General features: G+C 43.7%; 1 protein-coding gene across 1 annotated transcript in view; it reads right to left on the bottom strand.

Moving 5' to 3' along the window:
• LOC144819873 (thioredoxin-like) overlaps positions 1-15,407 on the bottom strand; it is a 75,023-nt gene extending 59,616 nt beyond the window's left edge. The window contains exon 1 of the mRNA XM_078677596.1: positions 15,254-15,407. Within this exon, the coding sequence (XP_078533722.1) occupies positions 15,254-15,277 (24 nt within the window). The 5' untranslated portion in view covers positions 15,278-15,407. The remainder of the gene's footprint in view (positions 1-15,253) is intronic.
• Between the last annotated feature and the right edge of the window lie 3,187 nt (positions 15,408-18,594).

Below are 18,594 nucleotides of genomic sequence, written 5' to 3'. Positions count from 1 at the left end.
CACTCGTTCAGCATCTACAGCCTGTAGAATCCTAAAACCTGATCTATCGCCCTTGATAGTAATAGGGGTTGCAAAATACCTTGGTTGGGCTTGGATTCTATGCTTGAGGTTGATCAACTCGCATCATGGTCCCAGTTAAATAAGCTACAAGGTCTCAGTTAGACTGTGATATCTTGTATTAACTGTTTTTTATTATGTTATACTTTTAACTCTTCAAATGAAGTTGTGTATAAATGATTTAATTCTGTCTTAGTTTATGTTTTTAACTTCATATTAAGTTATTTTAAACAACTATCCGTGCACTTTAGAAATTGAGACATAATGTTGGATGTGTAGCATGTCTTTTAAGATGAACAATCGAATAAAGACTTCTTTTGACTTGACTTGCTTCCCCACACCCCTTTGTAAATAACCCCAAAACAGGAGGAGGATTAATTTCATATGGAGCTGCACTGGGGCCACAGCTGCCTTAACAGTCTCCAGTTTTAGCTCCTTAAACCTTAGGGTGTAGGCAAGACTCTCCATTTCTAATCGACAATCTAACCAGGGACGTAGCTTCATGGGGGCTGTTTGGGGTGTTACACCCCCTAATAAATGTAGTTTCTGATTAATAGTTAGATACAGGTGCTTTGAGTCGGTTATGGTGAGGTGTGTGTTGGATTTCACCAGCAATATTTACACACACACACTCTCCCTCTCTGTTTTGAAAGACTTAAAAAATGTTGTTTATTTTGCTAAATATTGTGTTTTCCCTTACTTAGTGCCCCTACCAATCCACATTTGTCTCCCTTTCCTCTACCCCTTCAGTCACTTTCTCGCATTCTGCTGGTAGTATGATATATTTTAACATTATGTGCCAGTGTGATTGTCAGAAAATCTGAAGCTCACACCCCTCCAATCTTACTGACCAATTTACAACCCGGCATCTATCTCTTCTATATCCCTCTTTTCATCCTCATAATCTCTCTCGGTTTGCCACATCTCAAAGTGTAATGTTTTTAGGTTGAAATGCTTATGCATCGGAGACAATCGCAGCCGGCATGGCTCGCGGGTGGCGGGCGGGAGCTTGGGGTGTGTGTGGGGGGGCTTTGGCTGGTGTTGTGCAGTGGGGGGGATCGGAAATTTAAAAAAAGAAAAATGTACCTCGAGGCCGGGTCCCGCATCTTCTCTGCTCCTGCTCTCCTGCCTCCAACTTGAAGCAGGCAGCCAACTCCCTCTCCTAAGCCAATCACAACACTGGAATGCAGCGTTGTGATAGGTTTGAGCGCCGTGAAATGGCACTCAGCCAGGGGCTGAAGGGGTGGGCATTTTCTCCATGCAGGCAGTAATGCAGCCTGGGTGGAGAGCAGGGAAGTGTGCATGACTGGTTTGGGTGGTTGTAGAGGGTCGACCAAACAGTCATTGCACACATTAGTAGTGGTCAAACTACTCCTCCACTGCCCTGCTCGGAGAGCAGAGCAGTTCCGCCGCAAAGCAGCAGGACACAACTTATAAAATGACAATAACTCTAAGTTATTGTCATTTTATATTCCGGAGCAGAATGTCTTTTTGTGATGTAGGTTTTAAATAATATATATTTTAAGTCTATATTAGCGAGCACGCCCGTATATTTCATTTAACTTAATTTATTTGAGTGTGTGCGCCCCTTCCTTCTCATTGATGCCAGCTGCCACTGCTACTGGTGCAAGGCGGCACAACTAAGTAGATATAAGCCAGTGTGTCTGACTTTCCATCCAAAGTAGCCCAACACTCCAAAACTCCAAACACCCACCGCCGATAGAGGGAGAGGGATTCCATCCAATTCCAAAATGAACATTATGGATGTCAATGTCAGTTTTAAGCCTGGGCAGTGAACTCCACTCCGCTCGCGTAATTTGCAGAGTTTTCCACACTCCGTGTTACGCGGAGCTGGTGGAGTTCTGAAAAACTCTGCTTCGCGTTGCGGAGAGGAGTTATTTTTCTCGCTTGCATTCATCAACGTAAGTTGGAAATCGCAAGGGTGAAAAATCCACGTCCCGGCGAGATTTTTCCTCGTTTGCGATCGTCAACATCAAGTTGGCGAGCGTGAGCATGGAAAATCAACCTCACACGGGATTTCTGAATGCAGGCGATCAGATTTTTAATTGCGAGTGGTCGCGTATGCTCGTGACCGCTCGTGTTGAGAAAGCGCCCGCTCGCGTTGAGAAAGCTGCAGCTCGAGTAAAAATCTTCCCGAGCGGCAGAAAAGAAGCAGCGCCCACTTGAGCTGCGCATGATGCTGGTCGTGATGATTGCTTAGTATGGACAAGCACCTGGCACTGACAATCACCGCAAACTGCATTCATCTAAAGAAACTCCGCTGCTCTCGGAGCTCCGCGTAGCGCGAATTACTTTTTTGGGTACTTTGCAGAGTTAGCAGAACTCCGTGATCTCTGCCTAGGGTTAGTAACATTACAACAGTCTAGAATGTCCATCATACCATTCTAGAAGACCTGATACCCAATATTAGTATACAGATAGCAGGGCCTCCACTGGTGAAGTTGTTAACAGTGCTGCATTCTAACTTAGTGTATGCATGACACATATGTCAGCCCAACCAACGTATTTCAAGATACTGCAATAAGTAATGGATACACTGCTCCTGCTTTTTGATGAGCACGTCATGCACTAAAATTGAAGCAGTGAATACAGAGAAAGGCACCTCATGTCATTATGGGACCTAGAAGAGCTGTGTACCTGCAAGCAATGTGACAAAGAGATAGCCTAGCGCCACTCACAGACCTCTGAGCCATGGTGCAAAAGTGTTTGTGTGATGTCTAGCATAACTTTTGTAATGGATGTATACTCTACCAGTACACTAGATGAGTAATTTTTAAAACATTTCACACATTGGATACGCGTTGCACAGTGCAACACACATGCATTATGTAAATTGTCTTTCAAAATACATATATTTCTCCAACTTTGTGTCTGCCTCAAGGAGGAGGTCTTTTTTTACATGAAGCATGGTATGATAATTTTAGTAGATAGGGCGCTGTGTCAAAAAACATTGGTGCTTTTTCTAGAACAACCTGTTACCACCCATGTGCCGTACCCTTGATGCAGGGTGGCACATAGCAGTACAAATCGCTATTTGCGCTGAAAAAAGGGTACAATTTTGCAGTGGAAAGAAAATTAATTTTCAAGGCTTTGAGATGCTTTGTGTCACTTCGAAACAGCACAACGTCTAGATCAGTGGTCGTAGTGTATTACAAAAGTATGGAAACTATGATTCTGTGCCCAAAGGGAGCAGTGCAGTGCTTAATTTGAGACAGTGGTCTCTGGTGCTCAGCACCAGCACTTATTTATCAGCATCTGGGCTTTTCATGAGCACTAATTAAGGACACATACATTTTTGAGGAGATTAAGGGATTTGGCCAGAATCGTTGTGAAGATGCCTAGACTCGAACCTGGTTGCCCAGCTCTGAAGTCGGCAGCTCTGGCCATAACTCCATATCCTCTCCCCACGACGTTCATGGTTAGCAGTTGGTTCTGTTTTAGGCGGAGCTAACAGGAGAAATGGGCTGGTGCAAGCTGTAACCCGACGAGAGACACAGCACTTATTTTTTTTTACAAATTAACCACTGGAGCAGGGTGAGTAAACGTGGGGACGGGGTCAAAAGTGTGGCTAAAAAACAAAATATTCTGACACTTTTTACAGTCTTTTTGAGCCAAATGGCCATAAAAGACAGACGAGTGAGCTTGGACTCGAACTGCTTTTATTGAAGCAGTGAAATGCTTTGATGCTTCCTTTCACAGCGATATGTAACTCTGACAGCTCCGGCTTCGTTTCCTCCACCTCACATTTAGTTCTATATTTAAGAATAACATATACAAAACTTCAAAGAATTTCCAAGCAAGAAGCTTTTTTCAGAAAAGTATCCCCTCGTTTCAAACGTTACTCACTTGTGAGCACATTTGACTGGGCTTTACCAACTTAATTACAACTGTACAAAGACAATGCTTCTTTCTCAATCCCAGATTGGAATCTCATTGTGCGCCCCTTTTCTTAACCCGCCCATTCCATAAAAGCACAGCTTCTACCCAGGGGCTGTTGTGTAGGAGCCAGTTTCTTGGTCTGACTGTGTTTCAGCATGCCCTGTTCTCCCTCTCCTGCTAGGAGCACGCCCATCATGTGATAAAACCTGATGAAGGGGTGCTGAATCAAACCGGACCCAGAAGAACTTGTCCTGCCAGGATCTGACTCAGAGCCAAACACCCACAAGCTTCTTAGCCGTACACGTAGCAGAACGTAGGGCCTGAGCTAATATTACTCCATACACAAAAAGTGGTTTTCAGATTACACACCAGCGTTTTGTAAAAAGAAATAGGGTTTTGCAAACTGATCTAAGTAAAAATAGACCGGTTCACAAAATACCAAATAGCAGGGAGTCGCAGAACGACCTGCCTAATTGATATCGATTAGGCAGGTCACAATTTGTGTCCCTCTGAGAATGGCAACAATAACATCACTGGTGGCCTGCAGGACAAAAGAAAAGAATGCAGCCTGTGTTCCTTAAAGGAAACTTTTTTTTTAAAGATTCCCTGAGAGTTGGCAGCGGTCCTGTAGACCATTGCCTCCTCGCCTTGAAATGTTTGTGAACATTCACAAAGTGAAAAGAATCAACCTTTTTGGGAATCACATACCACTCCAACTTAGTGGTCCGTAACTGATCAATTGTTTGCAGCCAGAAATACAGTCGCAACCATTGATACATCACGGAATTTGGAAGTTACACGACAAAATGCCCTTTCCAAATATCGATTCGTAGGGGCAGATTTATGATGACTGGCGCATCCCCAGGGATGCGCCAGTTATTTTGCGCCGCTGCTCCGCCACCCATGGTGCGCCGCATTTACAATGTGGTGCACCATGGGGCAAAAATGGCACAGATGCGTGACGCATCTGTGCCGTAAAGGTGGCGCATAGCTGGCCTTGCTGGACGCAGCTCCAGCAAGGCTCGGGTGTGCCCCATCTTTACAATGCTGCGTCAAGACCTACGCCTGCTTCAAGCAGGCGCAGGGTTTTGACGCAGCATTGGCCTGAAAGTGACTGAGTGAAATCTTATAGATTTCACTCAGCCACTTTTGCGAGGCGCACCTGCCCCGGAACGCCCACCCTGCGCCAGAACGCCCACAAGTGGCGCAGGGCTTTACAACGTGACGCATCTGCCTAGATGCGTCACGTTGTAAATGGATCGTAGGGATGCGCCACGTTTACGCCACAGTCGCGTGACGCAAACGTGGCGCATTCCCAACATAAATCTGCCCCGTAATGTTTTTCTAAACCTCATTCAGAGATGCTTTTTTTAAACTGTAAATGTATTTAGAAACTATAAAAATGCTGTTTAATTGCTGCAAACTTATTTTATGAATCAGACTTTAATAATGCATTTTACACGCTGAATTTCACATATATCTGCTAAAAAAAGATTGACTCTTTGAGAAGGCATTTATTAAATATTCCATTATGTTTACAGTGAATCAGCAAGGCCTGACCAGATCCACATGAGTTTGGCAGGTTTTCTCAACCTGTGATAATTTTGAAAAATCTCCTTTGAACACGACTTAAACCCATAGATGGTATAGACCGTAGAACAAATGGAATTTCAAATGGCCTTTCACTCACATTTGCATTTATTTACCCCTCTACCATACACTTTTTTAATTTGACATCCTAACCTTTCCAAGTAGATTACCAATCATATCTTATAATGAATAAATCTGCTTGGAGGTGCAGTGTAATAAAAACATACACAAATCTTGCATTGTCAGACAGATTTACAGGCTCAAGCAGCATCTACACCATTGCTGTTGCTCAGTTTACAAAGACCTGGCAAGTTCAGAAATCAGACATGATACACTAATCTTACAGATGATCAATTGACACAGTGTTAGTGACAGGGACTGAAAGATATCCTATAAATATATATATTTGTAAATTATATAATTTTGTCACCAAACATTAGTTTATCAAGTTATGTAAACATACAAATAAAATTAAAAAAATAATAAAAAAGAAGACCTAGATTTTTGTCCGGAAATACCAGCTTTCTAGTTTATGTAAATAATGTTTTCTGAGGAAACATCAATGTATCAATTTAAAGAAGCCCTATTACCACACATAGATACATTTCTAGAGGAGGATACCCACAATATTCAATAATTATCACTATTATGATAGGGCCAACAGTACACCTAGGGTCGGCAATCTTGATAGCCACATACATTCAGGAATTACTATCATAATAGCACTAAGCCACAATGGGCACTTTCACACCAAACAGTGCTACCTTCATGCATGACCAGCATTACATTGAATGTTGGCATTGGACATGGACACTCGCCACCTTATGCTAAGCATACCACCATTACGCCACTAGCAGCTCAGGACATGGGGGAACAGGGATTTCCACCATTATGCCAAGTTCAGCATTAGACCTGGAATGACCTACATCATGCCATTGATGCTCCCAGTAGGCCACTAAATTTGACCATCATGCCATGATCAGCATAAAGCCAAGAAGTGGGGCACACTCTAGCAGAAGACAGCAGGGCTCAGGCTGGTTGGACCAGTTGCAGGTCCAGACAGGTTCCGTTGCAGCAGGACTGCCGGGCTGTTGCAGTCTTCTGGAGCTTTTCATGGCTCAGAAAAGAATGCCAGCCAACTGACCCTGGGAGTCAATCAGGTTAGTCTGGGAGGAAGGGAGCAGGTACAGTCTTCCTTCATAAAGTGCAGTTAAGACTTCAAGCAGCAGGGCAGAAAAGGCAGGCCTCAATCAGCAGGGCAATCCTCTGGTAGACGTAAGGCAGTCTTTCTTCTGTAGTCCAAAGGTCCAGGGGTGTACTGAAGAATGTGTCTCAGCTTCCAGTATTCATATCTGTTGTCAGCCTTTGAAGTGGGGGAAACATCAACGCTATCTCTACATCTGGTTCTGGAAAGTTCTTTCCTTCCCTTGCCCAGGCTCCAAGTATTCTAGGGCAGTGGTTCCCAAACTTTTTCAACCCGTAGCTCCCTTGACCTATTGGCTAATGGCCGCGGCTCCCCACTATGTTACTTTTTTTGTGAGTGGGGGATGTAGGCCAATGCCTCAGGAGTACTTCCATTTTTCTCCCTGAAAATAATTGGAATGAAGCCAATGAAGGTATTATAATCATATGACTAGACCATCACCATTTAATTTAGCTGTAACCGTGAGTATGAGTCAAATAATTTCCCCTGCACAGAGGATACTGGTCCGCTTTGCCCACACCCAACATGGTCAGTGTTTGTACGATGCAGTCTAGTGTTTTAGAAATCCTAGAAAAGCATGGAGAGGGTAAACGCTATGGTTCAACTTCCTTCAAGCGATAGCTTTCTGAATGTGCCATGCCGCTAATATGGCAGAGAAAAAGGACTACCACGCCCCCAAATATACACTGGGACAATATGGGGATTAGTACATAAAGTGCAATGGGAGGTTTAGAAACCAGAAATGAAAAACAGAGAGCAAGCTCCTTAGGCAAGCTGTTTAGTGTAATGAGATTATCCAGCTCACCTCAGCAGAATGGGATGTAGTTGTCTTAACCGCCAAGTTTTCAGTGTGCACATCAGTGACATTTCCATGTTTTTAGGGCACCTTTAAGTGACATTCATGTTTCTCATATGTGACACCTTGCCGGACACTATCATGAGCACTGGATTAAGAAACGTGTACAAAATTAAAATCTTGTTTGGTGAAATGTAGTGTAGTACCTGGATTAAATAAACCACCTTTACCTGAAATGGGATACTTTGTGATTTCTGAAGTTGCCCTGTGTCTTTTGCCAGGGTACCATACCTTCCCCATATTTTTTTAAGTTGCATTAAATAAATGCAGATGGCAATCTTTATCAGATAGCAGCTGTTTTATCTTATATAGCCTTTCATCTGTAAATTAGATATCAATGTTGGATTAAAAAAAATTTAAATGCTAGATTGGTAATCCAAAGTACTTCAAGTGATACCTGTTGATATTACCCCAAATTAATGACTCATAATTTTCTGATCTCTGAAGGATGGATGGCAGCTTTAGTCTTTCAGGGATTGTACCCTTGAGCTTCATTTAACAAGAGGATTCTGCTTTGAGTGTGAAACAAAGTGAGATGCTCCCACTACACTGATGGTTGATCACGTCTAACACAGTCCTCTTCACCACCATAAAAAGCTGTGTCCACATGACATACCACTACCAGTGCCTTTGAAATACTGCAATCACTGCCAATTCGGCTGCCACCAGCCAGTGCGCTGCACACTTATCATCACCACTTGCTTTTAAATTGTTGCAGGCTGACGGTATCATAACACTAGACTGGGGTACCTTCCAGTTGTGTGTGTTGTGCAGTCAGGTTGCTTTTTAGGTCTCGCCTGAGCCAGTGCATGCGTTGCTCTGGTGAGACTTTTAGTAAGGGCTTCAGAAAATGCTATCACTGTGGCCTAGGGCATGGGGTTACGTGCGCGGACACGCGCTTACGGAAAGGGACGTCATATGGTTTTCCTCGTCATGCTCATTAAGCGCATCACTTGCCGCACTTGATCGCGATTGTGATCACTTTCACTTTCGTGGGTTTGCGGCCGTGCTGCCGTGTCACTTTTATGGCCGCTCAGCCAATACTTGTTGCACCTGGTTAGGATATTGTGTTAAATGCTCTGTTAAGTTTGGTAATGTGACAAACATGTGTTTGCTTTAAGTAAACTTACAAGAATAGTTTAGAGGGCTTCCTTTATATTCCATTTCAAGTGGGAGAAATTACCAGCATTTGCAGATTTTTTTTGTCTTTATTTATTTACTGGCTTTGACATGAAAGCTTTGGCTGTATTGATAACGTGCTGGCCGGGTCAGCATAATAATGGCCATGTGGCAACCCTATCTGAGTGTCAGAGGACCAGCTTTCTTACTATGTCAGCATTAGCCGAAGACTTTGCACTCTGGAAAAAAATCCCCTTGAATACAAAAGACAGCTGGCCCACAGATGCGCCTGACAAGCATATTGCATTCTGGTACATGGAGTTTCAGTTTTCCATTATTTGTATGGCTATACAATCCCAAAATGCAAATGACATAGTTGAACGTTTCACAGTTGGCTAGGGGTCCCTTTAATATCCTGCCATGTTTACAGGGTTCTGTTATTACCCAGCTTCCTGTTTTGGACAATGGCTGGAAACAGAATTCATGTGGATGCAACTGGGGGGTCTGTTAAGTGCAAAAATGCATGTGATCTTATGTCGTACGTGAGATGCTAACCCGCTCCAGGCTTATTATCCAAATTAATGTTCGATTGGTGGCAGTTTTGCATCTAACAAAGCACCCTTTGCTAGCAAGAGTGGTCTTTAGCATAATAAGCTAACTTTTTTTTAGCATTTTCTGTCTTTCCAACTGGCGTTCAAAGATGCAAAACAGATTGCTATGCAAATAAAGCATCGAAACCTCCATTTCCTTTCAGGCCACTTATAATATATATATTTTTTTAAACCTACTCCCAAAACCTCAGAAGTTAAGCGATCAAAAATAAATACATGCCTTCTTCACCACCTAAAATTTGGAACTCTAGGGCATATTATCAAGACAGGCGATAAAATGATCGCTGTTTTAGCGGCAGAAAACTACAGCTAAAACGGCGATAATGAGCTTGATAATATGCTCTATGAAATTCCAATTGAATCCCATGTTAGATGCCCTTCACATGTAACATGGGTTACAATTGGAGTTCCATAGAGCAGATTATCAAGCCCATTATCGCCGTTTTAGCGGCAGTTTTCTGCCGCTAAAACGGCTAAAATGTTATCGCCAGTCTTGATAATATGCCCCTCTGTTCCTTCCTGTGTTTAGAATTTATACACACTTTCAACTTGAACCATCAGTGCTGCTTTTAACAGATAATGAATACTAGTTCTGCTGCAAGGCTACCACGATCCTCAAACGTATATAAAAAGGAAAAAAGGAAAGAAAAAAATCAATTGATGTGCACTATTAAAAATGACAAAACGTCTACATGCCCCACAGGACGAACCAGCTCTACGTAAGGACAGGCACACACTGAGCAGGAATGATTACTGGGTGCCCTATATGACAAACCAAACAAGAACACATTATTAGGACCCACGGCCCACACAGTGCAGGTCTGGTTTACGGGGCAACGTGCGCTAGGATGGGAGGGGGTGATAACTCAGCACATGCCACTATGGAACTCACCCAGGCTCGGCAGGCTACGCATGAGCAAGGGCTTTACAAGATGGGACCTTATAGGCATTTCCAGGGTTGGCGACCTATGGAAAAAGGGAGAGGTGATTCCTTTCACACAATTACAGGCAACGTATAAGATGCAGGGAAGGAACAATACCGATACACTCAAATTAAACACACCCTGATGAAGGCCATACCTCCGGGAGCCAAACTTCCAGAGTCCTCCCCACTCGAGGATCATTTATTAACAGACTCACTATCTAAAAAGGTAATCTCAATGACATATCGAAAGTTGATTAACAATCAGAAAGATCCCACTCAAACCCTAAAGGAGCGATGGAGGTGGGGGAGGTGGATGAGCAGGAGTGGCAGGAGGCGCTGGCGTCCCCACGAGAGGTGACGACCCCTTCCAGATTAAAACTTGTGCAATTTAGGATACTGCACAGAACATACTACACGAGAACAACACTACACAAAATAGGGAGGGCAGACACACCACTTTGCCTGAGGGGTTGTGGGCTCACGGGTAATTTTTATCATACGATATGGGATTGTCCCCACATTACACAATATTGGACAGTGGTCATGGCCACGATCACCCAGGTATGCGGATTTGAGGTCCCCCCTGAACGTCGGCGAAGCCTACTTAATGTGTGGGAGCTGAATGATCTCAACCACGCACCACAGGATTGGGCAACACTCAGTATTATAATAGCCAAAAGAAATATAGCACAGCACTGGGGAGCCCCAACGATGCCCTCCCATCAGCAGTGGTGTCGCGACCTTGATAGCGCCATGGTCGCAGAAAAGGCAGTATTTATTAATAGGGGATGCCCCTGAAAATGGACACGAGTGTGGGGGAGGTGGAACAATTATTGAGGTAATACATGTGCCTCTCCACCCAAAGACTCAGATCCGGAATTAAGTGACTAATAAACAGAAAGCAGGCACATCATGAGTAATCCCCCACGTGAGGCATGGGATTTCAAAACTGATACGGAGACGAGATGGGTACAAATGTGTTTACATTTACGGTTACTATGTACAGTGATATCATTTGGTATATTATATCTACTAGTCTATGTAACGGTCAATACTTGTGAACTGTTGCTGTGTATAAGAATCACAATAAAAAAAAATGTAAAAACCCAAAAAAATGACAAACGTAATTGAATGTTTGGGATGGGACCAAACCAGGCAAGCATTGGCATAGCCAATAGGTCTCGCCTTTGGGACAATAAGTGTTTAGCCAGGCAACAGTTAATGTTGTTGCACCAAGGATATTGTGCTGCATGACCAAATACTTATAAGGTCCCAAAAGCGAAACCTATTGGCTATGCCAATGCTTATTCTGGGAGGGAGCCTGTCCAACGTCTTGGGACTGGAGATGTTTACAGCACTGGTCATGACTGTGCTTGAACACTTGGGCACTCTGCTAACTGTCAAGGCCCGGTATCAAGTGACTAGACAATACTGTGCCTCTGGTTCCCTGATGCACACATGACCGGAGGGCAGGAGCTGCAAAGTTGACTTTTTCGGTAAACAATCGCATGTCAAACTATGTCTGGGCTGGCGTGGGGACTTAGAAGGGCATGGGCCCAGCAAGCTGCAAAACCACAGCATCCTGCACCACGCCAGAAATACTTGAACCTCGGGTTGCACGGTGCAACAGGCACCTCTGTTGCCATATTGCAGAAAACCAGCAGGGAAAGGGCAAGAACTGTAAGAGGCCTCTGTGCCTCAGAATACTCATCCTGTATTGCAGGGTGCCTGGCGTGCATCCAACACATGAAAAACTTCAGTTTAGAATGACCGCAAGCTTGTTTAACACGCTTGCGATCATAGAAATAGAAAGAGGACTGCACGAACACGGTCCTTGGAGGACAGGCACGTCTTTCCCCGTCCAATGGTTCCTAAACTGTGAGCTTGGTGAGCGGCGCCCCTGGCTAGTTTTGACGGCGCACCGGGGTGGCTGGTGTCAAGATCATTTGTGAGTGTGCTTGGGGCAGCCCTTTGAAATGTAAGTGGAGCAGAGTCCAGCTCCGCCCCTCCCACCTTGGCAGGATGGGCCATCCTGCCAACACCTAGTCTCCCTTTATTTCACTGTCTGGGAAGAATAATAAAGGCCAACTGTCAAATATTCACAGCCATGTGAAACAGCACACAGTCTGAAAGCACCAAATGCAGGAGAAAATGGCAACTTTCTAAAAGTGGCATTTCCAGAATGGTGGCTTAAAATCCAATTTTACATTTAAAGGGGATTTTATTTGCAAATATTTTAAAACCATACACAACATTTCTACCTGTTCCCAATCACAATGTAACACTTATTAAATGTAATAAGATAACTTAATGTTATCCTATGGAAGAGGGTGGCCTCACACTGGTGGTAACTTATTTGGGAGTTTTTCACTACCGGGAGATGTAAAACTTAATAACATGTCATACCTTTTAAATACAATGCAGCCTGCCCTATGGGCTGTCTAAGGCCTATCTTAAGGGTGTCTTATATGCATATTAAAAAGTGAGGTGTAGGCCAGGGAAAAGGTTTGTTTTGCCAGGTCGAATTGGCAGTTTAAAACTGCACACAGGCATACCAACTAAAGGCAGGAATAAAGTAGATAGACCTACTAGTCAGGTATTTTTAACTTAGGTTATCACTATACCCCACCCCCTCCTTTAAGATCCTCTTTATCATTGTATAAAACACCAATCAAGTATTTCCACATAGCAATAGGTTTTCTACTACAACAGTTCTCACAAATGTTATCTTTACTGAAATGTGAGATGTACAAGAGATTAACTAGGGGTTGTCGTCATCAACACACGATTGTCTGAATAATAGAATTTTTCTTTACTGTCTAGAAAACTGTCCTGATGAACGTGAACATCCTCTGAATCACCGAAACGCTGCGTCGACCCTGTTTTCTTAAAATTGATTGTCTAAAATGTTTTTTATTGTATGAATTATTTTTAACCTGTGGAATGTATTGCTCTTATAACATGTGAATGTAATAAATAGACACAAGTTATCCTTTTTAACTACCTTGTACGGCTTTGATTCTGTGGTGTTTGCTGACACAATTCTATCTCTTGTTTTTTTTTTTGAATATATGACCTAGTTTGCATAGATATTTGTGCTTTTGTATTCGTGACTCCTTGTTTTACGACTCTCACACTTTGGCATCAAATTGACAAGTTCATCTAATGTTAGTGTCGCAGTGAGAAATAAATGGTACTTAAATAATTATACATATGTACACATCTATCTTAGTCACATATTTATATTTCATTCAGCAGGGTCTGTTTTTCTGCACCCGCGGCTTACACCAAGATTGTATTTTAATTAGAATTATGAGGTCGGCGGACCTTCAGTAGGTGGAAAGGATACTCTCTCACCTTTGCGACAGTGTACCTTTTCCACTATACTCTAAATCAGGGCTAAGTGTACTGAAACGCAATACAAAAAAAAGTAATAACAGATGAAAAATCGAATTACTTTGAGTACAAATTATATTTCTCTATTTGCATTTCAAATATTTTCCTTAACAAGGGATTTCCTATTTTCTCAGGGATGAAGGTTACCATGAAACAAATTGTTTTGATGTGAAACCACTTTGAATTTAAATATGTGTTTCAGTCAAGTCATGCCGTAAAATGACAAGAGGTATTACAGCAAATGCCAGGCGACATAACGGAGGTGGTATAGACAGGAGTTGTTATTTTAACACCACCATTAATAAAAAATATCTGATGCCTCATTTGCATGCTGCTGCAGTTAAACTCTAGTCCTTATACACAACACTTGCAAACCTCTTTTGCACTGGTTATAAAGTGCACAATTTCGCACACTTGCCCTGAGTCCTTGTACTTTGAATATGCAATTGATTTGCCTTGATTCGCACTAAATCGCTAAATCCAAAAATTAAAACAACAAACGAATAAATGATATACTAGAAGGCACTGGTACATTAGAAAAGGACTGTGGTTGAGTCCTGTGTACTCTACAAGAGAATTTGGCGGGGATTCAAGAAAATGTAATTCGAAGTCACACATCGAGTTTGGCCAGTCAATAAGGAAATAATTTCAAAAACAGAAGAGGACCACTAAAGTACTCTGTTTAGGCCGAAAACGTGTTTGTGTATTATTCTGTTATGTTACACGTTGAGCTGTATGTTAGACTACACCATCCTAAACATTATCTCTTGTCACGTTGTATATTAAATTCTGTTATACTAAACCTACAAATCAACACGTTTTATGGTTCCAAAAATAAATTCATATGCCATAATATTCATCCCTAACTGTATATTTTATCCCATTCCTTACAGAAAACCCTCTTCAATCTACAGATCGAATGTTGTGTTCGTGAGTCAGACGCAGTGTTCCAGCTGATGTGGTATTTATTGCACAACAAACTCATAATGCCCCGGCATATGACATATTATATAAAAACAAGTTATAATTATGTGCAAAATTACACACCAGGAATGTAAAAAGAGGTGCTTAATGCAAATCAATTGCAGCACATTACATGCCAGGCACACCCAAACTCATTGTATGCAACTGCTCAAGGGGATTGAGCACATCCAAGTTTGCATTAACTCATAATGACATGAACACAAAACTCGTTCAGTTCTAGCCTTTGCGGCTTCATTTTGAAATGGGTTCGGTAGCCCAAGTGGCAAACAGCCAGTACTGTGGAGACACCACTGCCAGCCTCTCCTTCGCGGTTCTTTTGGAGAGCTGTGACGGGCACGCGTCACACGCACTCCGTGAAACAGGAGGCGCCTGTAAGACACAATCCTACCTGAAGGAACAAGCACCACCGTGAAACAGGAGGTGACTCAAGGCATTCTCCTACCTGAAGGAATAGTAAGGAAGCCCAAAGGATCAAATACATGGTAAAGACAGCCAGGTTCCCAGAGCAGCTGATATACCCTCAAATGAACAAGCATGTTTCATCAAGAAGAAAGCAAGAAAGGAACAGCCCTCCTGCTTCAGGTGTCTGTGGTGGATAGTCCCAAGCTTACCAAGCTGCACACTTCTTTGATCATCCTGCTGGCGCGTGCGACCCGGAGCGCTGCGGTAGAGTGTTTAGGAAGGCTCTGTGGTTCCCAGGAGAGGTGCCTGCAGGTGGAGAAGAGAGACAAGACGGAAATCTGTGCTGCGATTTATTCCCCAGAGTTCTGGAGGTGTGGTTCGACTCCTCCTAAATGAAGGTTGCCTGCCAAGTAGATGGGCGGGGCCTGTCGCATCTGCATAGGTGGAGCTGGCAGCCCAGGACAGCAGGATAAGCTTAGGGTTCTTTTGTGACTGGGTGGCTGATGCTAGAGCATCCCAAAAGATCTGACTGCAGAGGGTGACAGAATTTAGAGCCATTTGCATACAAAATGGAGGTGCAGCAAAACCTATATATAGAGAAACACCAAAGTTCTTTGGCACAGGTAATCCCCAATGAATGTAGCTTGTGCTATATTTGAAAGAAAATTAAGTTTAAGTTATTTTTGGTACAGTGACAGATACAGATAGACTATAAGGCTATTTAAACATAAGATGAAGGATAATAAATGTCAATTAACTGTGGGACAGATCAAAATAATACAGTCTTCTCATCCACCTGCTATACTTTAAGTGTACTTTAAGGACAATAAGAAACATTCTTCCTTGTATTCCCTTTGAAGTGCAAAAAACTGGAGTGACGACCCTCGTTCTTTCTAAAGTAGACCACTGTAGGCTTCTCTAACGAGTAACTCATCAGCTACTAGAAGATCTCAAACTACTTGATTCTCCATTAGGGCTCTGGGGCTGCGTCCCCCTTATATTTCTTCACAATCCTGCACAAGTATTAAATTGATCGATTTTTTTAGAGATACAATTGTATTTCTAAGCAAATCGATGTATTTAAGCCTGGGCTGTCTGTCCCAGGCTGCCTGCCCCGCCTTGCTCTGAGTCAGGAGATGAAAGCCAGGCAGTAAATCAACTTTCTGAACTGGGACGCACAATGCAGGGATTTTTTTTTTTTTTGCATATTTTATATAGCGCAAACTCGACCCGAAGGTATTGGAGCGCTTTACATGAGCACCGTATTTACATTACACATTCAGGCACGGGGAGATTGTGGGGCAGATTTATGTTAACTTGCGCATCCCCAGGGATGCGCCAGTTAATGTGCGCCACAGTGCGCCACTGCTCCGCCACCCAAATGCGGCGCACCATAGTGCAAGGCAGTGAAGATGCGTGACGCATCTCTCGGCGCACGGGCGGCGCATTGCAGGAGTCATGTCGCAAGTGCGACATGACTCCTGCAATGCACAGGGGCCACCTTTTCAATGCATTGTGCGTCACCCTTACGCCTGCTTCAAGCAGGCGTAAGGAATTGACGTAGAAAGTGACTGAGTGAAATCTCATAGATTTCACTCAGCCACTTTTAGGAGGCGTTCCTGCGCAGGAACGCCCCTCCCTGCGCAGGAACGCCTCCTTATGGCGCAGGGCTTTCCAACGTGACGCATCTCCTAGATGCGTCACGTTGTAAATAGGGCGCATTGTTTGTGCCGCCGTTGCGTCACATTTAGTGAGGAGGCGCAAGGCCTTCATAAATCTGCCCCTAAGTGATTTGCCCAGAATCACAGGATGTGGCCGCGACCTTGAGGCTCGAACCCTGGTTTCCAGCACCTTTATAATGAATCATTGCCATTGTAGTCTTTGGCAGTATTCTCTATAGGCCAGTGACGCTGTCAGCGTCATGGTTTGGGATGTTGGAGTCTCCCTCCCTGCATGAGAGCAGCCCTCCATCATTCACAGGCAAAGAACCCACCCTTTCCTATTCCTCACTTGTAACAGTGGATGCAAGCATGTGTGATTTGGTGCCCTGTCCTCGGTAAAGGTACGTTTTAGAATGCTAATCTTCTGTTACCCACCTTTCATGGTAAGCGAGAAGGAAAGAGATGGAAAAGCAAGGGTAGCTCAGAAAAATGTGTTCTGTTCCATATCAAAAACGTTAAGAGATTCATTTTTGGAGTGGGTGTGTTGTTGCACAGACTCTGGTGCTGACTTCTCTCTCCCACAGAGCTGAAGCCAGGGCAGTTACACCATCTGGGGTGTGTGGCCTTCTTTCAGTTTGGTTGATTTTGTCTGCCCTGGGGTGTGGACGGCTGTGGCTCAGGGTAGTCAACAGAGCGCATGAGGAGCATAGAGAGCTTGGAAAGGCAGGAGGCGGACTGGAGTCTTGGTTGGGGTGTGTGAACTCTGTAGGTTGGGTATGCAAGCTGGAATCCTCCCATTATCTTTTTATTACTGGTTGGATTTTCAAAGGGCTTGGGTGGAGTCACTGGGCCTATGGACTTGGGATTTTTGTGATGCACCTGTGTAGCACCTTGTAATTCTATCACTGGCTTATTGGCACTCGCTGTTCACGGACTGTGAGTGCTTTAAGGACTGTTGATGTGCCTGCTATGTTTCCAATCCATGGCATGGCGTTCATGCTGAATGTTGACAGCAGGTGCGTTATAACTGTGCTAGGTATGAACATACTCACCACCATTCAGCCCTCCTTTACTCTGCCGCAAGGCAGGCTCGTTAACCGCCTACAGCACGGGGTATGACACCAGGGGTCACACAGCTCTGTGACTTGCAGTGGTTAAAAGACCATGGCCATGCCTAGTGTCATGCTACATGCTGCAGTCAGTTGAGAGAGAAGCGAGCCCGCCATGCAGTAGACTAAATGAGTGCTGGCTGTGTAACTGGTGCTGATGTGTGTAACGGCTGTGAGAGCGTGTTTGTGTGTGTAAGTCCGCCTGTCTCAGTGTGTATGGCTGATGATGAGTTCTTTAACTGGGAAAAGGGCCTAAGGGAAGCGCCATTAAATACATTCACATTACGATTGCGGAGATACATTCCTCTTGCTTCAAAGTAGGTCTTGTAACTGGTGCTCACATAGAGCACTCCAATATCTTAAAGTCGAGTTCGAGCTATAGAAAAACAGCAAAAACCGCAAGCATTTGCAATGCAATAGGTCTCGCATTTACATTATTTTGAGCTATTGACGTTGCAAATGACAATGTTTTTTTTTTTTTTTTAAAACAAAAAAGGCATTGCCATTTACAATGCCGATAACTTAAACTTTTGTGAAAGCCAGACCTATTGCATTGCATTTAGACGAGTCTGAGCTATTGGTATTGTATTAGTTTGATACGCATTGCGATCCTGCGCAGATGATTTGGTCTTCTTGGAGTGCCCCAGACTGGGTGTTTGGCCTGGGGTACGCACGAAGGGTCAGGTGGAAGATTTCGATGCAAGGTTGAGTTGAGGGGTGGACAATGACTCACAAGTGGGAGCACCGAGGGTGGGGCTGCTGAGGGAGCCTTGGCTTGGG

The sequence above is a fragment of the Lissotriton helveticus genome, chromosome 2_1 (assembly GCF_964261635.1).
Source record: "Lissotriton helveticus chromosome 2_1, aLisHel1.1, whole genome shotgun sequence".
NCBI lineage: Eukaryota > Metazoa > Chordata > Amphibia > Caudata > Salamandridae > Lissotriton > Lissotriton helveticus.
This window is presented reverse-complemented; position numbering and strand designations above follow the sequence as displayed.